Source organism: Artemia sp. Qi Xiang Cuo, chromosome 2 (genome assembly GCF_049724085.1).
Source record: "Artemia sp. Qi Xiang Cuo chromosome 2, ASM4972408v1, whole genome shotgun sequence".
In the NCBI taxonomy this organism is placed as follows: domain Eukaryota; kingdom Metazoa; phylum Arthropoda; class Branchiopoda; order Anostraca; family Artemiidae; genus Artemia; species Artemia sp. Qi Xiang Cuo.
In genome coordinates, this window is record NC_142795.1 from 86,229,077 (window position 1) to 86,251,929 (window position 22,853).

The 22,853-nt window shown below is 35.8% G+C and overlaps 2 protein-coding genes across 3 annotated transcripts in view; both read right to left on the reverse strand.

The window, feature by feature from the left end:
• The window catches only part of fmt (phosphatase 6 regulatory subunit 1-like protein fmt), a 74,508-nt gene that overhangs the window by 21,919 nt on the left and 29,736 nt on the right, over positions 1-22,853 (reverse strand). For both annotated transcript variants that reach the window (XM_089103968.1, XM_089103975.1), the window contains 2 exons: positions 19,765-19,926; positions 8,130-8,387 (listed from right to left, as the gene is read on the reverse strand). In XM_089103968.1, the coding sequence (XP_088960094.1) occupies positions 8,130-8,387; positions 19,765-19,926 (420 nt within the window). The remainder of the gene's footprint in view (positions 1-8,129; positions 8,388-19,764; positions 19,927-22,853) is intronic.
• LOC148955742 (uncharacterized) lies at positions 23-5,065 on the reverse strand. Its single transcript, XM_089105091.1, has 2 exons — positions 4,895-5,065; positions 23-2,083 (listed from the first exon to the last, which is right to left on the reverse strand). Exons 1-2 carry the CDS (start codon positions 5,063-5,065, stop codon positions 23-25), a joined length of 2,232 nt encoding a protein of 743 aa, XP_088961217.1.

Here is a 22,853-nt window from a genome sequence, read left to right on the forward strand (position 1 = left end):
ATCAAAACAGTAAAACGAACTCTCAAACTACGTCCATATTTTGCTGAAAAACCTTGAATTTCTCATTGGCTTTCAACAAAACGAGGCTCTCAAACCTTCCGTCCGCCAAGGAATTACGCCTTGGACTCATTATAATGCCACCTTTCGAAAAGAGACGCTCAACTGGGGCCGATGTAGGAAGCATACAATTATACTTCCGAAACGCTGAATTCACTGCCGGGTACTCTTGTAAGATCGAGAGAGTCTTTCGGGAATCACTGAGATATCTCAGAATCTCGATCTTGACCGTATTTGCCACAGTTGGTTGCTGAGTGCTTGTTCCTGATTCGTCGTCCGAAAAGTAAAAAAAAGCCTCAGGAGATCTCTCAAGAACTATGCCACTGCTTTTTTCACTAGTGGCACCCATTTTCTGCTTCATTGTTATGGCGTCCTCTGTCATCAAACCCAGCACCAGTTCCTTGTGTTCTTCTTTCCCAAACTTGTCCTTGAAAAACGGCAATGACCACGTAGCAAGATGGTAGTCCGAATGAACCTTTGGAGATCCACTGAGAAACGGAAATCTTTTTCCAAGTCCTTCGAGCAGCGTCTGGGTTAAGACCCTTGTGAGTTTGACACTTTGGTGCAACTTCACCAACTTCCTTTCCAAGCACTTGATAGTTGGGAGAACAGTCCCGAAATAGGCTTTCTCCTCACCCTGAAGCATATCTAGGGCGATTGCTATGGGCTCAAGGACTGAGACGTACTCAGCAAGAAATTCAAGCTCACTTGTTTTGAATCTTGGTTTTTTCAAGACATCACACACTGCTGAGAGCTTTCCAGCCATGTGACACTCAAGAATTCTTTTCAGTGCATCGTATTCAGAATTCCATCTTGTTGCGTTGGGTCTTATCAGCTTTTTTTCGAAGACCTCTTTCAATAGGTCATTGTTTTTTGAGCTGTGGCTTAGGGAATTCCATAAGCCCTGACACTTGCTCTTGACACTCTGCAGATTTCTTTTGTAACTCACGTCCGTATTTGAAGCATACTTGGCATCTGTGGTGGCCAAAAGGTTCAGGGTATGACTAGAGCAGCGAAAGTGTGGAGGTAAGTACATACCTATATTACCTAATGAGTCCGATCTGCCATCATTCCCTTCGGGCTCAGAAATATCGCTATCGTCATCATTTGTGTTAACAATACGGTCGGGAAGATCAGAATAACTATCAGAGGTCCCTCTAACCCCTGCTTCTAGTTCATCTTGGTCTTGTGCACCACTTCTGGGATTGACACTAGAACCCAATTCTGGTTCCCCGACATCAGTCACATTCACCCTGTCAAAGATCTTACCAACGTCAACAACATCTAATTCTTCGGATTCGGAATCCATGCTTTCTTCATCAGGTGTGTCACTCTCACTGGTTGCAAACTCAGAGCTGGATTCTTGCTCCTTTGATTTTCCTAACTCCTTAAAAGCTTTGACGAAGTTTGAAGCATTGTCTGTTACAATTGCCCGAATTTTGCTCAGATTCTTGTCAAGACCATATTCACGAAATATTGCAAACAGCAAGTCTGAAATTCTGTCGAAGGTATGCGCTCCAGCAAACCTTCTAACTGCAAGCACCATAGGCACAAATTTGTTTTGACTATCTAACACATGAGCTGTTACTCCAATAAAGCTCTTATTATTAGAAGACCAGATATCACACGTCATAGTGACATAGTCTACTTTTTCAAAGAGCTGAATCATTTCTTTCTTTACAATTAACAGAGACTCATCAATTTTACCGGCCAGAGTTTTCCTTGACATTATTGGTCCGATACTTGGGTTTATCCCCAGAATCATTTGCTTAAATGCATGACTTTCCACTGTAGAGAGTGGGCGCATGTCAGACACTATGTAATTCATAATCAACTCATCAGCCCTTTTTTTCGTACATTTCTTTTTTTCAAAGAAAGAAAAAGGTGTATCCTCTTGCTTAGGCTCGGGGATGCTTTCATCGGTTGCGTCATCAGCAGAATCAATGGTCTGCTCATTTCCCTCTCGCCTCCTTTTTTTCCTCGTGTTCACTTTGGAGAATTCAACATAGGTTGAAGGATGAGCCGTCTGAAAGCAGACATAATGTTTAGTTTTGCTATATGAATCAAATCCAAAGGCTCATTGCTTTTCCACAGGATCCACTGAACATTGAAACTGCAGTATAACAAGTATAACAAATATGAATGAACCATCACTTTCTGAAGGTTTGATGGTTTGGTTTTGTCAGTCAGGAACTCAACTACTTTGAGACCATCACCTGATAGAGGGAAGTTCACCTAATGTGAGGATATGTCCCGTGTCACCTGCTTGTCAGTGAATGCCCAAAATGAAATGATTCCCAGGTCCCAGGTACAGCCATATACCTCTCAGGAGGAGATCTTCACATTCTCCTCCTGAGTGGAAGGTTCCTTTACTTGGGAATAATCTCATTTCAGACATTTACTAACTAGAGACATATCCTCTCATTAGGTGAACTTGCTTGTATCCGGCAATAGTCTCAAAATACGAGTTCCTGACTGGGTTTGGTGGATCCTTCACAATAACAACAAACCTTCACATTACTGCAGATTCAACGATTACAATGATCACCATAGAAAACCTTTTTGCAGCTTAAACTTGGACCATCCTCTGCAAAAAAGCAATGAACCCTCATGTTTCTGCAGCATCGTTGAAACATCAACATCAACCGAAAATTTGTCCAGAAATAAACTGAGTTGTTAGCAATATAGAAACATAGTAATATAACAACTAGCCTATCATCAAACTTGTAAATAGCTTATGGACATATCCAGGCATTAGTTGAGCTGCAGTTAAACTGGAAGCAGGTTAACTGAAAATACAATAAGGTATGTAGCCTGGGATATCTGGCCTATGTAACAAATAGCCTAGGTCTAAGGATTTCCCTATTAATACATTAAATTTAATGGGAAAAATTAACATTCCTGCTATACTAGCTTCTCAATCTCAACAAAATGCCTAGAACCCAGAAAATAAAGGTTAGACTATACAACAATATGTAATTGTGATAAAAAAAAATATAGTTGTTGGTTTAGTATATAAATCACCTAAAAATCACCATTGGTTTAGTATATAAAATATCATAAAATGAAATTTTTATTAGGGAGATGGAGAATTTAATGGAAAATTTGAATAGTGAACCTAAATATAAAGTGCAAATGGGAGATTTCAATACTGACTTCCTTAAAAGTTCAGATTGTCCAGATTTTCTCAATTTAGTAATTTCTTCTTTTCTATATCCACTGATAACTATCCTTACATGAGTTACTGGGAAATCTGCAACACTAATTGACAATATATTTGTGGATGAAAATCTAATTGAATGTTTGAATGCTGGTGTATTAATTATGGATGGATCAGTAGATCACAAGCAGGCAAGCCTATTAAGCTTAGGCTATACAAGCCCAATGGACATTGTGGCTTGATGCAATGCTTCCAATTACTTGATTTTACTTCAAGTCAGGAAATGGAAAATGGGGCTAGGTCAGGAAAATGAAATTTTTAGTAGACTAAAGATAGGCTTTGTAAGGATAGACTAGTCTAGGCCTAGTAATAGCAAAACATATTTTTAGCTCTAATATTTATTAAAGGGGAGAAATCAGATAAAGAAAAAAAGGAAATATACCATTAGATTTTCTATTTCCTTGTCTATTCCCCCACAAAGCCAGATACACCTTTAGGCTTAACAAAACAGTTTGATTTTTCTTTAAACTAGCTTTATTTGGTAATACACATCAGCTGCTGATGAAGAACTGGGTATATTATCCAAGCACCCCTGGTGTTTGGATAATCACTAACTTTGGACAAGCAACCGAGCATAATTTGATTCAAATAGAGCCTATATTTCCAAGCAAGCTCTTAGTCTTGCATATGTATAGATTTAGATTACCTTGTTGGGATTAGCTCAATTTGATCTCAGAAACTTTTTTATACTGAAAATTAAGCTTAAAGAAAAGTTAGCAAACCCTAGTAGCCTATTTTTTCTTTACAGCACATGTCTGGGATTGAATCTATTTATGTTTGAGTGGTTTTGTATCCTACAAGGCCTATAGGATCATGTGTTTAAGATTGGGCAGTATTTTCTAGAATTAGCCTAGGCTATGCTTAAACTAAATTGTGTATTTGTCATTAGACTCTACTATTAACTATCAATGCATTCAAAACATTCAGCAATCCATATGGCTAAAATATTCAGCCTAATCAAATAGCCTAGGCTAGCCTACTTGTTCAAGAAAATTTGATACTTCCTTTGAGTTCTGCAAATTAGCAAGTTCTGCAAGTTCTGCAAGTTCTGCAGTTCTGCAAATGGAAAACACACACAAAAACAAAAATTATATATGCATTCTACATTCTATAACCATTATTCCAATCCCAATCAGCCTCATACACAACAATCTCAATACACAACTTAGCCTCAAGATTAACACAGAGAAGCCAAGGCTCATAGCAATCCAATAGTTTTCGTAAATGTAAAGCTGCTGGTTGCTGGTTCCGAGACCCTTTTGAATGACACCTAGCCTACCACAACTAATTTCGGCCCATTCTGGTTCGTTGAACATTCTTCTCCTGAGGTGAAGTTAATCAAGCTAGGTGTGGGGTAAATTGTGCATTAATTTCATAATGCTGGATTAACAGTAAGCTTAGCCTACAGGAGATCCAGGCTACACATCTCTAGCCTAGGTTTGTTCAATCCAATCTGAACGATATCCGAATAGACCAAAACAACAAACAGATTAAAATTGCGTATGATGTGTAGGTTGTGTTGTAAGGAAACTACTGGGCTATCTGTATGGTGATACCTGTCAAAGTTTAAGAGAGAAAAAAAGTACAAACAGACATAAACAGGACAAGGAGACTTACACGCAAGTGTTTGTGGAAATTTGAAGGTGCATGCAGGTGTCCTTTGAGAACCCTGTTGGGACAGTTCTTGCACCATGCACTAAGTGCGCCATCTTTTTCGATTTGTCCTTTTACAGCAAAATATTTGCCTTGAAGAATAAACGGTAATTGTTGTTTGCCTGCGTCAGCCATTTTTTTTGTGACACCTTGTTTCTTCTTCTTCTTAAATGCGCTCGACGTAAACGGAAAACCACAGCAATTACTAAACTAAAAACAGACGCAGCAAAACCAGAAAATAAAAAATTGGCAAAAAAAAAAAAAAAAAAAAAAATGGAACGGTTCCGCGTAATGTATTTGAAACAGTACTTGACTTTTATTTGCAACTTTAAGTAATAAGTAGCTGCAATTTTTTACTGAAGTACAAGTAATAAGTACTCTGTGGAATTTGTACTTAAGTACAAGTACAAGTACTTGAAAATTTTACTTAAGTAGTACTTGAAGTAAAAGTACTTCAAGTAAGTTACAGCACTGATCTGGGGCTTCCAATAGGTTCCTCATTACAGTATACCCGTTCCCTCCTGATCTCACATCTTGAACGGCGAATTTCCAGTTCCTATGCTTTGATCGTTAAATCCACTCTGAGATTTAACCATCCACTACTGGCAATTATTTACAACGCTACCGCTGTGCCACATATATTATATGTCACACATTTCTGGAAATTATTGGCAAACCGTGAAAAGTCTAAAATCCGCTCCGTATTTTTCCGTTTTGCAAAGTACCTACTAAAATTGCAACCTTGGACATAAAATAGTTTTCTGATTCGGCGCTATAACCTAGCGGACCCAAATCTAGCTTTTCAGACACTTATTAGCCGGCTAAAAAACAAAACCAGCAATTCTCAAGCACGAGTGGGCAAGTTTGCTTGTTTAATTTTCACTTTTTATTTATTTCTTTCTTTTTCTTTTTTTTTCTCCTTTCAAAAGTTGTTGTCTTTATTGCTATTTTCGAAGAAGTTGTTGTTTCTGTTGTAATCTTTGAGTATGCTATCTTTCAGTTTCCACTTTTCGTACTATTTTGTATACTATTTAAGAAGTTGTTGCTTTTGTTGTTATTATTATCGTTTTGTTCCCTCTTTTCGTATTTTTGTATACTCTGTCATTGTACATTTATTGTATATGACGGATTTTCAATATATATTATATTATTATATTATATATATATATATATATATATATATATATATATATATATATATATATATATATATATATATATATATATATATATATATATATATATATAATATATATATATTCTTTTTTTATTTTGCCATCGCTAGCTAGTTCGGCTTTCGACCTTTTATTCAACAATAATATAAGATGCATAATCATATCCCCCCCCCCCTTACGCAGCTGGGGCGAAGCGAAGGCCATCAAAAATCTGGCTTTAAACTGAAGCCAAACTGACCATCTAGGACGAAATTCGAGATATATAATAAAAGAAGAAAAATAGAACACCGAAAAGGAACTTCAGGGGGACAAAAATAGGTTAAAAATATCTTGCCTGTAAGAAGCAAGGTAAAAAAAAAAAAAAAAAAAAAAAAATTAACAAATACGGTCATTTGCATTTACAAATGCCGATGATGTTAGTCTGTATCATTACTCTGTGTTCTCACGCCGGCTTAGTTACAACTCAAATTTTGGGATCACTGCCACCGAATTTCAACCATTAAGAGTAAAAGACATTCTAAGCAATCCCCTTTGAATCCTTTGTTGTTTTTTATTCTAATTGGTTATATTTAGGGACAATCTGGAGCTTCCACAGCTTGAGTATAGTGCTGTATTGTGGCGCTAAGAAAATAGCTCCCCACATAAGGACGCTAAAACTGCACCCCATCACCTAAAGCCGGAATTTACACCAAACTTGAATTACCCTTCTTACTTAAACAAAAAAAAGGACAGTACTTACAGTACTTGTTTTTAGGAAAAAAAAATTCCTCAGTAGAAATTGGGATTTTATATAGTAGACACAAAATGTTGGACTTCTTTAAATGTCAGACACCTCGCCAGAATTTCTATGACCTCTGACCTTTTTCTAAGACCATTTTCTATGACCTTTTTGCAGCTAGAATTGAATTTTGATGTCTCACATCCGCTACATCTCAATCCTCTATATAATACCACTACTACCACTAAGAACTCACCGCAGCACCAAGCCACCCGAGTCCAACATAGCTGTTGGACTCGGGTGCGAACTAATCGCAGAACAAGGCCGCCTGAGGCCAGCTTAGCAGCGCAAATCTGTGTCAATTTCTTGTCTATATCTACCACCTGCGCCTTGCACCAGGCAGATTTCAGCCTGTAGCAATATTTCAATATTTATTTTCAATAGTTTTTTTCAATGTTATTTTTTTATTCTGGAATATTTATTTTAATTCCGTAGTTGAGTCGAGCTTCAGGCAAGACTTTTCTATTGCTGTGTGACAAGGGAACTATGCAGAGAATTCTCGATATAATTTTCTTATCTGGAGCTCACTGGCTCAAAATCTGATTTTTATATTATTGAGCTTTACACAGAAAATCATTGCAGGTTTGCAGGGTTGTTACTAGCCAAAATATATGGGGGGGGGGGGGTCAAGATATTTTACCAACTGGCTGGTCATTTTTACCAACTGTTTTCGTCAAAAATTAGCATAATGCCCGTTTTGAATACAATAAGTAAAATCACTGCACGGGTCGGTAAAACCGCTGCATTTACAGACCGAGATTTAGATTTCAGTACATATCATGTCACTATTTTAATGCTGTTTATTTAACCAAATGGAAAATTGTGGCACCATGTGTAAAATCACGACAGGAGTCGGTAAAACTGCTGCGTTTACCGACCAAGTTCGAAATTTCTGTATTTTCGTGGTCTTTATTGAACCGAACAAAGAATTTTACCAACTTCTTTTTTTTTACCGAGTGACCAAAAACATTAGGGGCGCGTCCCCCCTCCTCCCCATATGTACAAGCCCTGCTGGTCTGGGGGCAGGAGTTCGTCCAAATATTCAAAGCAATGCAACAAATTTGCGACAGTAAGTCGGAAAACGTAAAATCTAGACATTACAGGGGTGAGCCAAAGTACACCATCCCCAGCGTACATTACAAATTCAAATTCTATCTCGAGAAGTCACAATAAAACTCATTTCTGCCCTTAAAGAATGGTTGACTGCCTTAAATTACGCGATATTAAGATGGTAACTTATACTCACCTCCATTGGTAGAAGTTCATTTTGTGTATTAATCTGCTTAAGGGTAGTTTCAACAAAATTTGTCCACTTTTCTCTAACTGTTTCAGGAAGATCCCCCACGACTAAACGAATTCGATTTTCATTGACTCCCCCATTTACATTGATATAATTTGCAATACAAACGAGGTGACACGCATAACTTTGCCTTTGTTTGGTATCGTTGTCTTCTTTCCCAAACTCGCTGACAATTCGCTCAACCAGTCTACAATCTCGGAGCACCTATCAAATAAATTTACCTAAATTACCAAGTTCAAGACTAATTGCAATTACTTATTAGAATACTAAATTATATAAATAAAATGTATATTATACAATTAAAAATACAAATAAAATAGTAATAGTAAAAATAATAAAAGAATAATACAAGTAAATCTTGGAGCAGCTATCGAATAAATTTACCTAAATTACCAAGTTAGAGACTAACTGCAATTACTAATTAGCATATTAAATTATATAAATAAGATGTATATTATATAATTAAAAATACAAGTAAAATTGTAATAGTATAATAATATAAAAAAAAAAAAAAAAAATCTCAGAGCACCTATCGAATAAATTTACCTAAATTACCAAGTTAAAAACTAACTGCAATTACTGCAATTATTAGCACATTAAATTATATAAACAAAATGCACATTAAATAAATAAAAATACAAATAAAATAGTAATGGCAAAAATAATAAAAAGAATAATACAAATAATGAGATAATGTACATTAAATAAATAAAAAAGGGATAATGCATAGTAAAACATAAAATAAGCAAAACAGCGAAATTTAACACCAAAAGTGAAGTAGGCCTACTTCTAACATTGGATATTTCCCTGTCCCTAAATCAGTCTGAAGGACTTCTCCTTTGAAAAATCGTAAAATATGGGCCTAAAAATGCACTTTTGGTCTTCTTTAGGATTTTCGGCCAGAAATTCAAATTTTACAAGAAGTAAAAAAAAAAGAATAATTCGAAGTTCAAAGATAAAATTATTAATGGTGATTTAATTATGCAGTATTATTATTATCATGGTTGCTGTACTGATGCAATATAATAAAAAACGAGCTCTGGCCCATATTAACCAAAAATTTAAAAACACGGTTTAGAAAAAAAAAATGTCCAGGGAGGAGGAACCACCATTTGAAGCTGATTCAGGAATGATAACTTTTATTTCGGCTACTCTTATTGGTAAAAAAATTAGAAGTATGGTTCTAAAGCTTGGGCGCTCCGAAAAACTGAGGAGGATTCGCTAAATGTTTTCCAGAGAAATGTTCTGCGGATTGTTTTGGGTACAAGACTGGCTGACCGTATCAAAACAGCAGGCTGTACGAAAAATATGGCTCGATTCCCTTTTCTATGGCTATAATGAGAGAAAGGTTGAGGTCGCTAGGGCCCGTTCTGTGGATGAGGAATGAAATATTGCCAAAGATTGTCCTTTTCAGCCAACTGTTGAGGGCTAAACGGAAAGCAGGTCGTCCCCAAATGGAGTGAGAGGATGTCGCAAGGAAAGATTTGAGGAAAATGAGAGCTTCTTGGGAGGGTGTACAGAGGGAGGCTTTGAATAGACTGGGATGGAGGAGGAGCGTGCGAAGCTGTGTTGGACTCAGGCGGCTTGGTGCTGTGGTGAGTTTTTAGTAGTAGCGGTAGTATTTAGATGGCAGCCAGACAAAAACACCTCTTACCTAGCTTTTCAAGAAATTGCAGAAAATAGGCAAAAAATAAGTATAAAGAAAATGTATACAAAGATGCATCTGAAATATCTATGTACAAGGGGAGTTAAAAATATAAGCAGAATTTCTGTCAACAGGGTTGCACCAACCGTTTTGTAGAACCCTGAATACGAGTTATACTAGTACTTTTTAAAAGGTCGAAAAGCTATCACAGGAGCCTATTATGTAGAACTCTTAAGAAAAATTAGAGCAGAATCCGCTAAAAAGCGTCAAGAAAAGCTCCATCGTGGAACTCTTTTCCATGGCGACTACATCTGAGCGCTTTCTTCCCGAATTGCAAAAAAGAGATTCTAAGAAAATTCCAATAGGGATTACAATTTCCGTGTATATTATACATTCACCTTATAGCCCAAACCTAGCTTCATCTGAAATTTGTTAATTTTCAAAACTGTTGAAAGAATAAGTGTTTTCAAAAACACAGACAAAATATTGCTCTTAAAGGGGCCACCAGATTTATTCAAAAATGTTCGAAAAGGATTCAAATACCACCTGTAGAAGTGTTTGACGAAGATTATAATGAAACAAAGATGCGGGAAGGGGGGGCTGTCGTATGGGTGCAATATGGAAATGAAACTGCAGAGTCTGGTTTGTTGTTTGGCTCTTTTTTCTTCTTCATTTTGTTATTGCATTAGAGTTAGTATTGTTTTGTTATTGTAATGTTATTACATTGTTATTGGTTATTATTAGTTAGAATATTTTTTATGCTTATACTTATTTAATTTTATATTTAATTTATGCTGCAAGCAAGCAAAAACGTCAATTTTTTCTAAGTGCAGCGTTTAGATTTTGTGAAAATTGTTTTTCTGTTTGTGAATAAAGAAACCAAAGCATTGTAAATAAAAATGAAAAAAAATATTTGCATTTTTTGAATGTCCCTTACATATACGCGTATTTCAAAGCCAGTAACGCTAGCCGAACAAGCAACATAAAATAAGGAAAAAAAGGAAGATGGAAGAAAAACAAAATCACGATATATATCAACGATTTTTTCGAATATCCCTTATATATACGCGTATTTAAAAGCCAATAACGCTATCCAAACAAGCAACACAAAAAGAAGGAAAAAAAGATGATAGAAAAAAAAATCCTATCTAAGGGCCTTCAATTAATTAAAATAAAATTCTTCATTGCAACAATATAATACATCTAGGAGAGGTTAATCTAATAATCTTCGGTAGAGCTCATAACAGGGTTAACAGGATTATGGAATTAAGGTAGGATAATGTTCGACACTTTTGTTTAAGACAATTCAAAAATGCTTCGAGAGATGGAGATAATTCAAGAATGGCATTCGACAATTAAGAGACCACGGAGTGTAAAAGAATTAGGCTGTGTCTCCGTTTCGCAAGACATCCGTTCCAAAATCCATCAGGGAGAGTCCCGACAAGAATTCTCTTTCGCAAAAAAGCAGCTTTTAAACCTTGCTCAAAAAATATTTTTTCCAAGACTCTTTTAGAGTTCAATTTGGCTTCAAATACGGATTCGGCCCATCAAGCAGGGCGTATATAGAGGAGGTCCCAGGCTCCACATGAAATTCCTAAAGCATTTCTTTTTGGAGTTTAATGTTTTGCTTTCAGCAATCCCTTTGATTTTTTTTTTTTTTGGTATACTCGTATGGAAGTGCTGCACACCAATAAATTTTCTCTCCTTTACAGAACTTTTATATATCTGTTTAAGTCTAGATCATACATTTTCAAAGATTTACAGATTTAAAGGAAGTGCTGCACACCATTAAAATTTCTCTCCTTTACAGAACTTTTATATATCTGTTTAAGTATAGATCATACATTTTCAAAGATTTACAGATTTAAAGGAAGTGCTGCATAGCATTAAAATTTCTCTCCTTTACAGAACTTTTATATATCTGTTTAAGTCTAGATCATACATTTTCAAAGATTTACAGATTTAAAGGAAGTGCTGCATAGCATTAAAATTTCTCTCCTTTACAGAAGTTTTATATATCTGTTTAAGTCTAGATCATACATTTTCAAAGATTTACAGATTTGAAGGAAGTGCTGCATAGCATTAAAATGTCTCTCCTTTACAGAACTTTTATATATCTGTTTAAGTCTAGATCATACATTTTCAAAGATTTACAGATTTAAAGGAAGTGCTGCATAGCATTAAAATTTCTCCCCTTTACAGATCTTTTATATACCTGTCTAGGTCTAGATCCTACATTTTTTAGGGTCTCTCTCACGTCCTTCGCCGAGAATTGTCACTCCTTTGGTCATATCATCCCGCTGCTCAAGTCTCCGGCAAGTCTTATTTCATCCTTATTTTGATTACATTTGATCAGGTTGAAAGCTGCGTAAGCTCCGTTGCTAGCATTTGACTCGACATGACTAAGCGATGTTTAAAAAGAAAGCGCAATATATATTGACAGGTATTTCAATGGCGAAACGAAACTGTCTATAGTTTTTTATAGAAGATTGAGCGTAGTTGATGAAGATGATGCTTTGATTCCTACTGTTCCAGTTGTTGATACAAGGGTAGAAGGCACTTGGCAGGTCTCATTCCTGGCAAAACCATTCCAGTCAAAGGGATTATTAATGAATGGTCTTTTTTGTTTGCATCTTTATGCAGGGATCCAAAGGGATCAAAGAGATCCTGGATTCCAGTCAAAGGGATTATTAATGAATGGTCTTTTTTGGTTGCATCTTTATGCAGGGATCCAAAGGGATCAAAGGGATCCTGGAATCCAGTCAAAGGGATTATTAATGAATGGTCTTTTTTTATTGCAATTCTTTATGCAGGGATCCAAAGGGATCAAAGGGATCCTGGAATCCAGTCAAAGGGATTATTAATGAATGGTCTTTTTTGTTTGCATCTTTATGCAAGGATCCAAAGGGATCAAAGGGATCCTGGAATCCAGTAAAAGGGATTACTAATGAATGGTCTTTTTTGTTTGCATCTTTATGCAGGGATCCAAAGGGATCAAAGAATCCTGGAATCCAGTCAAAGGGATTATTAATGAATGGTCTTTTTTGTCTGCGTCTTTATGCAGGGTTCCAAAGGGATCAAAGGGATCCTGGAATCCAGTCAAAAGGATTATTGATGAATGATTTTTTTTTGTTTGCGTCTTTATGCAACATTTTCCTTTTTTCATGTATTTCAATGCAGGAAAAAGATTAGATATTAGGAATGAAGCATATTAGCCCTATAAGAGCATTGCATTGACGCTAATCGTCTCGATCAGTTTTCCATAGGGTGTATGTCTATAATTCTTGTCAACTATGTTGGCCAACATGAAAACCTCAACAACGATTTAAATATCTTATTCCACTTCATATTCTAATACAATAGTTTACTTGTAAATCCTACCAGTAAATACACACTAACTTTCTTTAATACCTCATATAAGTTACGAACTTCTTAAGGCTTTTTGTAGTTAGAAAGCGGTCGCCGTAAGTCCGTAATTCTATCGGAGAAACTACACTGCACAGCGGAGGGAGCAGTTTTTTTTACAGAGATTTATTTACTTAGTAATTTTAGAAAATGAATATATTGATCGTCTAATTGGTCTTCCCTCAAATTTAAAACGCAAATAGAAAGGGGAGGATTTTTTAATTTCTTGGGAAAAATGGGGTGAATTGAAGACAGATGCAAGAACTAGAGTTACAGTGGGTGCTTTACAATTACCAACTTAATCTCATTACTCAAACTGAAAAAAGCCGGTTGCACGATTGTTGCTCGTTTTAACCAGCATTATGTGTCATAAAATCCTTGCTGAATAGGAGAAGAAGATTGTTGATGAATCAAGGTATCCAAGAATAGATTGCTGGAAAACCATAGTTGCGTTTTTTGTCCCCCTATCTTCTGTGGCCTGGGTTAATATTCCATTTTGTTTAACCAAGCCCTGTCTTCTAAGGGCTGCAAAGAGAGGAGAACAGTGACTCTGAGGTCTCAGTTCTCCTATCTCCTCTTTGAATTAGAGTAAGAATCAGATAAAATATAAAACACGGAAGAAAATTTTGCATCCGTGAAGGTTACAAGAACTGAAAACCCATTTTGGATATTAAGTGTTATGAAATACAGTTAAATTTCAATAAAAAGTCGTTTTTTTCGGTCATGGTCTGAGGGAAAAGGCAACAGAACTTCTGTGTTAAAAAAACAGTAAAATAAGCAGAAAGGGAAGAAGTCTTAGCAGGAAGGTCTATGGCCATTTTGAACAAAAACGAGGATAATGTTGATTAATACAGCCACGCAAAATACCTATCAGTCATTGGATTGAAAAATGTTTTATTTTGTGTTTCAGATAAAATATAAAACACGGAAGAATATTTTTCATCCGTGAAGGTTACAAGAACTGAAAACACATTTTGGAATTTAAGTGTTATGAAATACAGTTAAATTTCAATAAAAAGCCTAAGACACCTCGAAAAAATATTTAAATGCTTCAGTTCAAAATTTGTGAGTTATCCCAAATTTTCAAGTTAAATTGCCTAAGACACTAGAATCACTTCTAAGCCATAGCATTAATAATTCTTTTCATAAAATAGACCAATATTTGGAAGACACCTCAGTCACTGCACCTATGATCACCTTGCTTGGCATTGGTCAGGGGTCCTGACCAATGCCTTATGACCTTTATGCCTTTATTATAAATGCCTTATGACCTTTATTTAAATGCCTTTATGATGACCTTGACCAGATTTTTGATGCTCGAACGTTGCACTTAATGTGTAGGTCTCGGAAACCAGGAAAGGATTATGAGCTTCCTGATATAGTTCACTGGAATACCAGTTAACTATTATATAACTGGGTTAACTATTGTACTGGGTTAACGAGTTAACTATTGTACCAGTATATATATAACTGGGTATAGTGACAAAACGTCGTTGTTTTCAAAGAAAGTGTCTCCACAAGTATTCATGGCTGTTCTTCAGTATTTAAAAAAAATGTGCATTCTATAAACACTGCTTCCTTTTTCCCTAATATGAGACGATAAAAGGCTTACATCAGACGATTGGATGCATAATGACCTTAAAAATGCTCTCGATTACTTCAATTATCATGATGAAAGACGGTACCATGTTACTGTAGTACAAAAATCTTTGATGTTTAAGCGGCGTTCACATGCGTGTCTAGCTAGAATCCCAAGTCTAGACATTTGTCTGGCCAGACATCAATGTCTAGACAACTGCCGTTCACAAGTAAAATTTGGTGCTTGGCTAGACATGTTACGACATGTTACAGCTAAGCATCCAGTTCTAGACTCTAGAACTCAAAGTTTAGGATTTTCGATTACAACCAATCAGAATGTGTCAAGTTACACTATTTTCATCATCTATGTTTAGATTTTTAAACTGAAATTTAATTTTTGTTTTCTCATTTATTGTTTTTTTTTCATTTTAGGCAAAAACGCAACACCAGACAATAGTGAAGCACACTAAGGCAATTGTTTGACTAGTCTCATCCATTATCTTGTGACAATAAAAATAGGGATTACAATTTTGAAAGTTTTGCCCGCAAAAGCTCTCCTGATTGGCAAGAAATGACAACTGTAATCTATTTGAAACTAAATTTGAAATTTTATCTAAGCACTGAATTCTTCTTGTGAACGGTAATTCCTAGACATTGATTTCTGGCCAGACACTTGTCTAGACATGAGATTCTAGCTAGACACATATGTGAATGCTGCTTTATCAAAATACAAGAAGGAAATAGCATTCCAATTGACTGGCAATTGAGTTTCCAAGACCACAAGGAAAGGATTAAGAACCGAGACCAAATGTTCAGACCAATTATCCAGGTTATTCTATTTTGTGGTTTTCATGAACTAGACCTGCGGGGTCTTCATGAAAAAAGTCATCTCCTAACAAAAAGTGCTGAAAATGAAGGGGTATTCAGAGGGTTGTTGTGATTGATGATGCATTGCGGAAAGACAAATTGTGGGAGCATTTTGAATCCTCTGCTAAAAGCGTGAAATATGCATCTCCTCTAGTGCAGAATGATATCATTGATAGTAAAGGCAAAGTTATTCGGGACGCAATTTTGAACAGAGCAAAAATTACGAAATGGTTTTCGATATTGGCTGAAGAGGCGAGTGGAAGAAAGTATTTTTTGTGTCTTGATACTGAAGATGAATTGACTGATGCAGGTCTTGCAATGTATATTATAAGACTCTGATTAGAGTTTGAATTAGACATTAACAAGCTAGATAGAATTGGTTTTGATGGAGGTAGTAGCATGTTCAGGTTGTACAGGGGCGCTCAGGCAGAGATACAAAACCAGTACTAACTGACCCTTTACATGCAATGTGCTTCACATTGTTTAGCCCTTGTCCTGGCGAAGGCTTCTAGACTGGACCTAATTCAAGCGCTATATGGATACTTGCAAGAAGTCGTTTTTTTTTTTCCCATTTCCGCAAACCAACTAAGCCATTAGCTTCTGCTTTGCTGCTTACAAAAAAAAGCAAAAGCTCCCTTACGTTTCTGGTACACATTGTGGCTTGAAAGACTTGGTAGCCTTGTCACTTTTCTGGAGCTTTTCCCTGCTGTTTTTGGAATACTGGAGACATTTGGGGACAACATGTACAATTTAGGTCTCATGGCAAAAGCCAACTCTTTAGCAGAAGCCATTACCTAGTTCAGCTTCATTTTCCCTATGATTCTTTTTTGAAAAGTTATTTCGATTCTGCTTTCAACTTTTGTTTCTCTACAGAAGGAAAATTTGGATCTACTTATCTACTGTGAACATATCGATATATGCTAATCTGCATTGAAAGAGCAAGTGGAAGCGTATTTTCCTTCTTTTCCAAAAGGCCAACGTTGGTGATTCTCCTCTTCAGATAGCTCTCTTTTTGCATAAAGACTTTGACTTTTCCCCATATCTCAAGCAGCTACGGGAAAAACATGATATGAGATTTCTTAACCACCCAGCTACAGTATTTCAAATCCAACTTCTCTTCCCTCGTTTTATTGTTGATGCTGTGTTAACCGAGGCTGTGACGAAGTTGCAAAAATATAAGCAGTTCTGTTCCTCTAAGAATAGCCCTCTTTGCTGAGTTAACTGTCTGGCAAGCCAAATGGACGTCTACAGGCGAGTCTCATCATCCGAATAAAGTTTCTGAAACTCTTGGTGCGTACAACAACTGTTTTTTTTTCCAAATGTGCATTCACTCTTGATTGCATTCTCCCTGTTATCATGACATCTACATGTTACCCATGTTACCCTGTTACCATGACATCCGTAGAGCGTCCATTTAGCATGCTAAAGCAGCTTAAAACGAACCTCCAAAATAAGACAGGACAGGGTAGGTTGAATGGTCTTGCACATATGTCTATCAGTTGCAATGTCAAGGTGGATACTGACAATGTTTTAAGTGACTTCGGGAAGAAATGAAGACGGATTAAAATATAAGAAGCATTTACAGTGCTTATGTTGTTTTGTATCTGATTCAAGGATTAGCAGAATTAGAGCTCTTCAGTTCGGTTAATTGAACTCATTATTTGTTTAGTATCATAGCAATAAATAAACTCACAAAGGGGACTCTGATAGTAGTGTACTAAGTTACTGGTAAGTTTTTGGCAGTAGACTAATTAGAATAGTTAAATATTGGGAAAGGTTGTCATCGATAGAAGATAGTAGGCTAGATAAACAAGTATTTTTAATGATGCTTCAGGATAGGAGGAAGGATTCATGGACAAATCAGGTGGAGAATGCATTAGACCCTGCAGGGCTAGGAAATTGTCGGCATGAGGGAAAGGGGATAGGAGGGATGGTAGGGACTGTATCTAGGTTAGTTGCTATTAGATTAGAGTCTCAGGAAGTTCAGGTTTGGCAAGCTGAGAAGGCCACCTCGCCGTCCTGGGGCTATATGCGGAGGTGAAGGAGAACTGGGGCGAAAAAATTTACCTAAAAATGAGATTAAGTCAGAAGATTTAAAATAGGTATTGTTTGTAAGAGGCAATTTTATGCCTCTTGGAGAATGAAGGAAATATTTGGGGAGGACTAGAATGAGGGATGGTCCTTACAGTTGTCCTATTTGTGGAGAGATGGAAGAGTCTTTGCATCACTTTTTAGGGGAATGTGAGGAATTGAGCTCGAACTATCAGATGGGAATATCGGGAGGAGAGATTGGACTTTGGAAATTTTGAAAAGTAGGTTTTATTGAAATATAAGTAATATTGGAAGGTTAATCCGAATGGGGTATGAGGCATCGTGAAGAATTCCTTGAATAATCAGTTTTAATGTTTTGTCAGTTCACGTTTTGCTGTTGTACTTTTTTGCTTGTTTGTTGTATGTCACCATGGCCCAAAAAGGCTTTCGTGTGAATAAATCTATCTATCTATCTATCAATAATATGAAGTGATAAAAGGTTTATGGATATTACGAAGTTGGGTAGGTTTGTGGGCACAATTATGATACATAGTCAATACATACCGTAATTTAACAGTGTAAAATGAAGGAATGGACTTATTACTAAACAGAAATAACACGTAAAATACTACGTTGTCCTAACAGAGACCAAACGTGGCAATGCTGGGGAATAAAACCTGAATAAGTTCATCTATCAACAAAATCAGGAAGAGTTTGATAGTGCCATGTAGGAGTTAAAGACACACAATATTACTAAAAAAAAAACACGGTAAAAGTGTAACATATAAATATAAGACTTTTTCCCACCGTTCAATTGTTAGCAAATAGTTTTTGTTTGTATGGAGGAAACAAAATTGTTATCTAACTAACATTGCTAGCTAACATTCACGAAAATATAATAATTTGGCGGGACATTCAAGAATACAAGCTTGGAAAGTTTTGGGGATTGTTTGTGGGTCTAAGACCACCATTTCAAACGTGGGGCACATGACCCACCGGTAGGGCATGGCAATATTTTGGTGGGTCATGGGCAGGTCGTGCACCTTCTGACTGTACTTTAGAGCCTTAGTTTTGAACAAAAAAACATTTTTTCATGTCACATTCAAATCTATTTAAAGAGCAAAAAAGACACATGATATTATTGCAATGACGTTATATATTGTATAAAAGGGTGTTGTGTTCAAACAATATTTTTCATTAGAATAGAATGCACCTGGAGGACGACCAGAAAAAAGATACCCAGGTAATGGTCTTTTAAGCTTCCTTCTAATTATGTATGTGTGTGTGAGTACATCTTGAATAAGAAGTGAATATACCTTAAATTTGAATAACAAAATTTAAATATTACGAGGGGGGCATCTGGATTGTAGAAATGCTTAGGTGGGGCATGTTTCATAATTGGTTGGGAACCACAAGTCTAGGGGGCAGCAAAAGAATTGATAAATACGCTGGTTAAGTGAGAATAGCTCAAATTAGTGAAACTTTCATTCACCTAAGACAACATATTTCCAAGGTAGCAAAAAACTCTTCAGCTAGAACCTGTCTATGGTTAGCATAGAAGGTTCTGTAACTTTTTAATTATCCTACTACCAAAACTTCTGCAACTACATATATCGAGGGGTATTCCCCTCCTAAGTGCAGGCATACCTCTAATAAAATGGGAAGCTTAAGATAAATGACATGTCTTGACAATGACAAACGGCATGACTTTCCGCGTCGATTAGCTTTCATTCTGTTAAATTCGACTAGTTTGAGCAGTATTTTAATTATTTTTCTTTTTTGTTACAACAAAATAGGCGACTGTTTTCCATAAAGCTCACCTATAACTCTAGCTCTTTGATCGGGGGTCCCCACGATTACTAACCGATTACGATCCCCATGGGTATAACGGTATCCCCACGGGTATTTGCGTTAATTTCTGCTTTGCTTCGTTGTTCAGTGATTTCGACTCGCTTTAAGTTGGAAATTTTATATAAGCTGTTATCTGCTGATTTTGGTCTTTACTTTTCTTGAAATCATTTCAATTTTCTTATTTTATCAGAAAGTAAGGCTTACATGACATAGAAGTGGATGGCCATTCATAAGCTCCTCCTTATTCTCTAACAAGGACTCTGCATTGACATCATTGGCGGTGGGGCCTTTCAACAGGATAGAGGACATACATCTTTCCACTTGAGCATGGAGAAAATTATTCTGATTATATTCTACCATGAGATCCTGTAACATTAAAATATAAAAACTAAGTAAAAAAGAAGGGCTGTATCCAGGATTTTACTGAAGGGAGGAGTGAGTCACAAAAAAAACTTTACAAAACGCATCAAAAACTTGTTTAAATACGTTTTTTTTTTTTTTTTACAAACCGGAAAAATTTTCAAGGTGGGGGGGTTCAAACCCAGTACCTCCCCCCCCGATATGGCCTTCGTAACAAGTGTTTTGCCGGGGAGCCTTAATAAGAAAAATTAGGAATAGGTCACTTTGCAAGAGATGTCGGAGGTATGACTTCCTTTGAATTAGAGAACGCCTTTCTGGCAAACAGGGTGACATGTAGCAGCCTACATTGCGAACGTAAACTGCTACCTTTTTCCCAATTTTTCTTCTCAGGATTCCCATCCGGTTTTCCGGTCATCAAATTTATCCTTCCAGATTTTAATTAATGAAAAATCTCTGCATATGACCGTATCTGAGAGCTTATAGAAGCAGCTTTATATTTCTTGGTAGACCAATTGGCTTCCTTTTCAAATTTATTGCTTGATCAGGCTCCCAGAAAACAGAACAGCTCGTCTACAATTCTTATTTTTTGACATGCCGGCCCATTTATTGGGGTCTTTTTCTTATCGGTACCCAGAAGCGGGAAAATCAAACGGCAGTAGAGGTCTCCACTATCCAGATTACTAGCTTTCCATCCCAGTTTTTGAGAAAACGCCGAATGTAGTTACGGCTTTAGCTATGCAAAAAACGAAAGCAAACCTTAAATTAGGTGCCTAATAAATTAAGAAAGTTCTCTCTTTTCAAAGTCATTATGGCCGTATTCTGCCATGAGATCCCGCAGCATTAAAATATTTCAAATAAGCAAAAACCGTTAGGCCGATAACTTAATTTGAATTTGAATGAATAATGTAGTTATTGTGCAACAGATGTTGGAGGTATTTGCTTCTTACAATAATCACAGGCGGTTTTAGGGGGGGGGGGCGAGTACAGAGAGGTAACTTTCCCCGAGCGCAGAACTTTTAGGGACGCAAAATTTCAAATAAATAATCCAACAGTTATGATCATTTTTTTAATTTTTGAAATTTTATTTTTATTAAAATAAAATAGAGGGCGCAATTAATAAATTATTAATTTATTAATAAAATAAAAATAAATTAAAGAATAAAACATCATCAAATAACAATGATTTACTTTTAAAATAATTCATAATAATTAAATAATAAATTAAAAATAAATTATTAATGAATTGATAAGCTGAAAATAATTTTGTTCGACAAATAATCCCTGCAGCTTTTAATCTTGTTAAATCAGTTTGATTTTGTTTAATCATGAGATCCTGAAACAAATAAACTATATAAATTGAACAACCCGTATTATGCCACTGGGTCTCAATTAAAACTAACAACGAGTAAAATTACTATGAAATAAATATCGGAATATTCCACTTTAGCAAACGGAGAGCACAGCTCGATGTGTCAGCTTAATACATAGAACATAAAGATAAAATAAGCACTTCGAAATAATACATATTCAGATAAAAATAAGAACAGATAAAGAAAACAAGTAGTAAAAGAAGTAGTAAAAGAAGTAAAAGAAGTAGTAAAAAAAGAAGAAGAAAGAGAAAACAAAGCAGAGGCCACTTCAGGAGCATAAATCAAACCAAAATTAAAACTATTCTATTTAATTCTTACAATAATCTAACGCAGTTCAGGGGGGAGGGGGCACTTGCCCCGGGCGCAGAAATTTTAGGGGCGCAAAACTTCAAATAAATAATCTAACGATTGTAACCATTTTTAAATTTTTGAAATTTTATTTGGTACCTGTATGATATTCCCCCTGCATCTCAAGAAGTGAAGTTCGGTTAATCCTAATAAAATATAGGCTACCTAAGTATGATTAAAATATAATACTTTAGAAACAAATTTGGGTATATATTTGCACATTAGGGAGGGGGGATGTAAAGTACAGCGGGTCTACATGCATAATGTGTTAGCTAGAATTATTCTGATATTATGAAGTACGAATTGTTTTCTGACTTCAGACTCCCAAATACTTTACCCCCACCCTCACCCCTAATGTGAAAATATATAGCCCAAATTGTATATTTCTTACCTATTGTGTCAATTCTCTTTGGCTTTTCTTACGCTAAGTTGAAAGAAACTAGCGAAAGAAACCGGTTTACAGTGCGTCAATGAATGAATAACTTGAGGTGTAGGGGCATATCATACAATTACTTTTTATTTTTATTGAAATAAAGTAGAGGACGCAATTAATAAATGAAAATAATTAATAATTATTAATTAATATAATAAATTAAAAAACAAAAAAGTATTAAATAATGACAACTAAATAAAAAATTTTAAACTAACTAAATTAAAATAATTAATAATAATTTAAATTAAATTATTAACTAATTAACAATTCGAAAATGATTTTGTTAATAAATGAAACTTTCGTTCAAATTTGGCCTTGACGTTAAAATTTGGCGTTAAAATTCGTAAGTCCCACACCCCGACAATCTTCAAAACACATTTTTTTTTTTGTCGATTCTTTGGAATTATTTCAGGCAGATTAAATTTACTTGAAAAATAGGGAAACTGGAACCTTAATGGAAGTTTGGCTCTTTCTGATTTAGTCAGGAGACGGTGAAGCTTCTTAGGCTGAATACGTGGACCCCAGTATAGACCATACGTGGACCCCAGCAATCGCCTGATCATAGAAATAGTGTGTTGGAGATTGAATTTCAAAAAACCCCATTGCTGTTCGTAATTCTTTTAGTCGTTTGATATTAAGAATATCCAGAGATAAAAAGAGGGTATGGGTTTCAGATAGATTTTGTAGTTTTGTAGAGCGATGAATAAAAGAGCCAAGAATTCTTACATCCTTATTCTGGATTATCTGTAGGGGTTGTAAGTGAATCGCAAATGTGTTGAGAT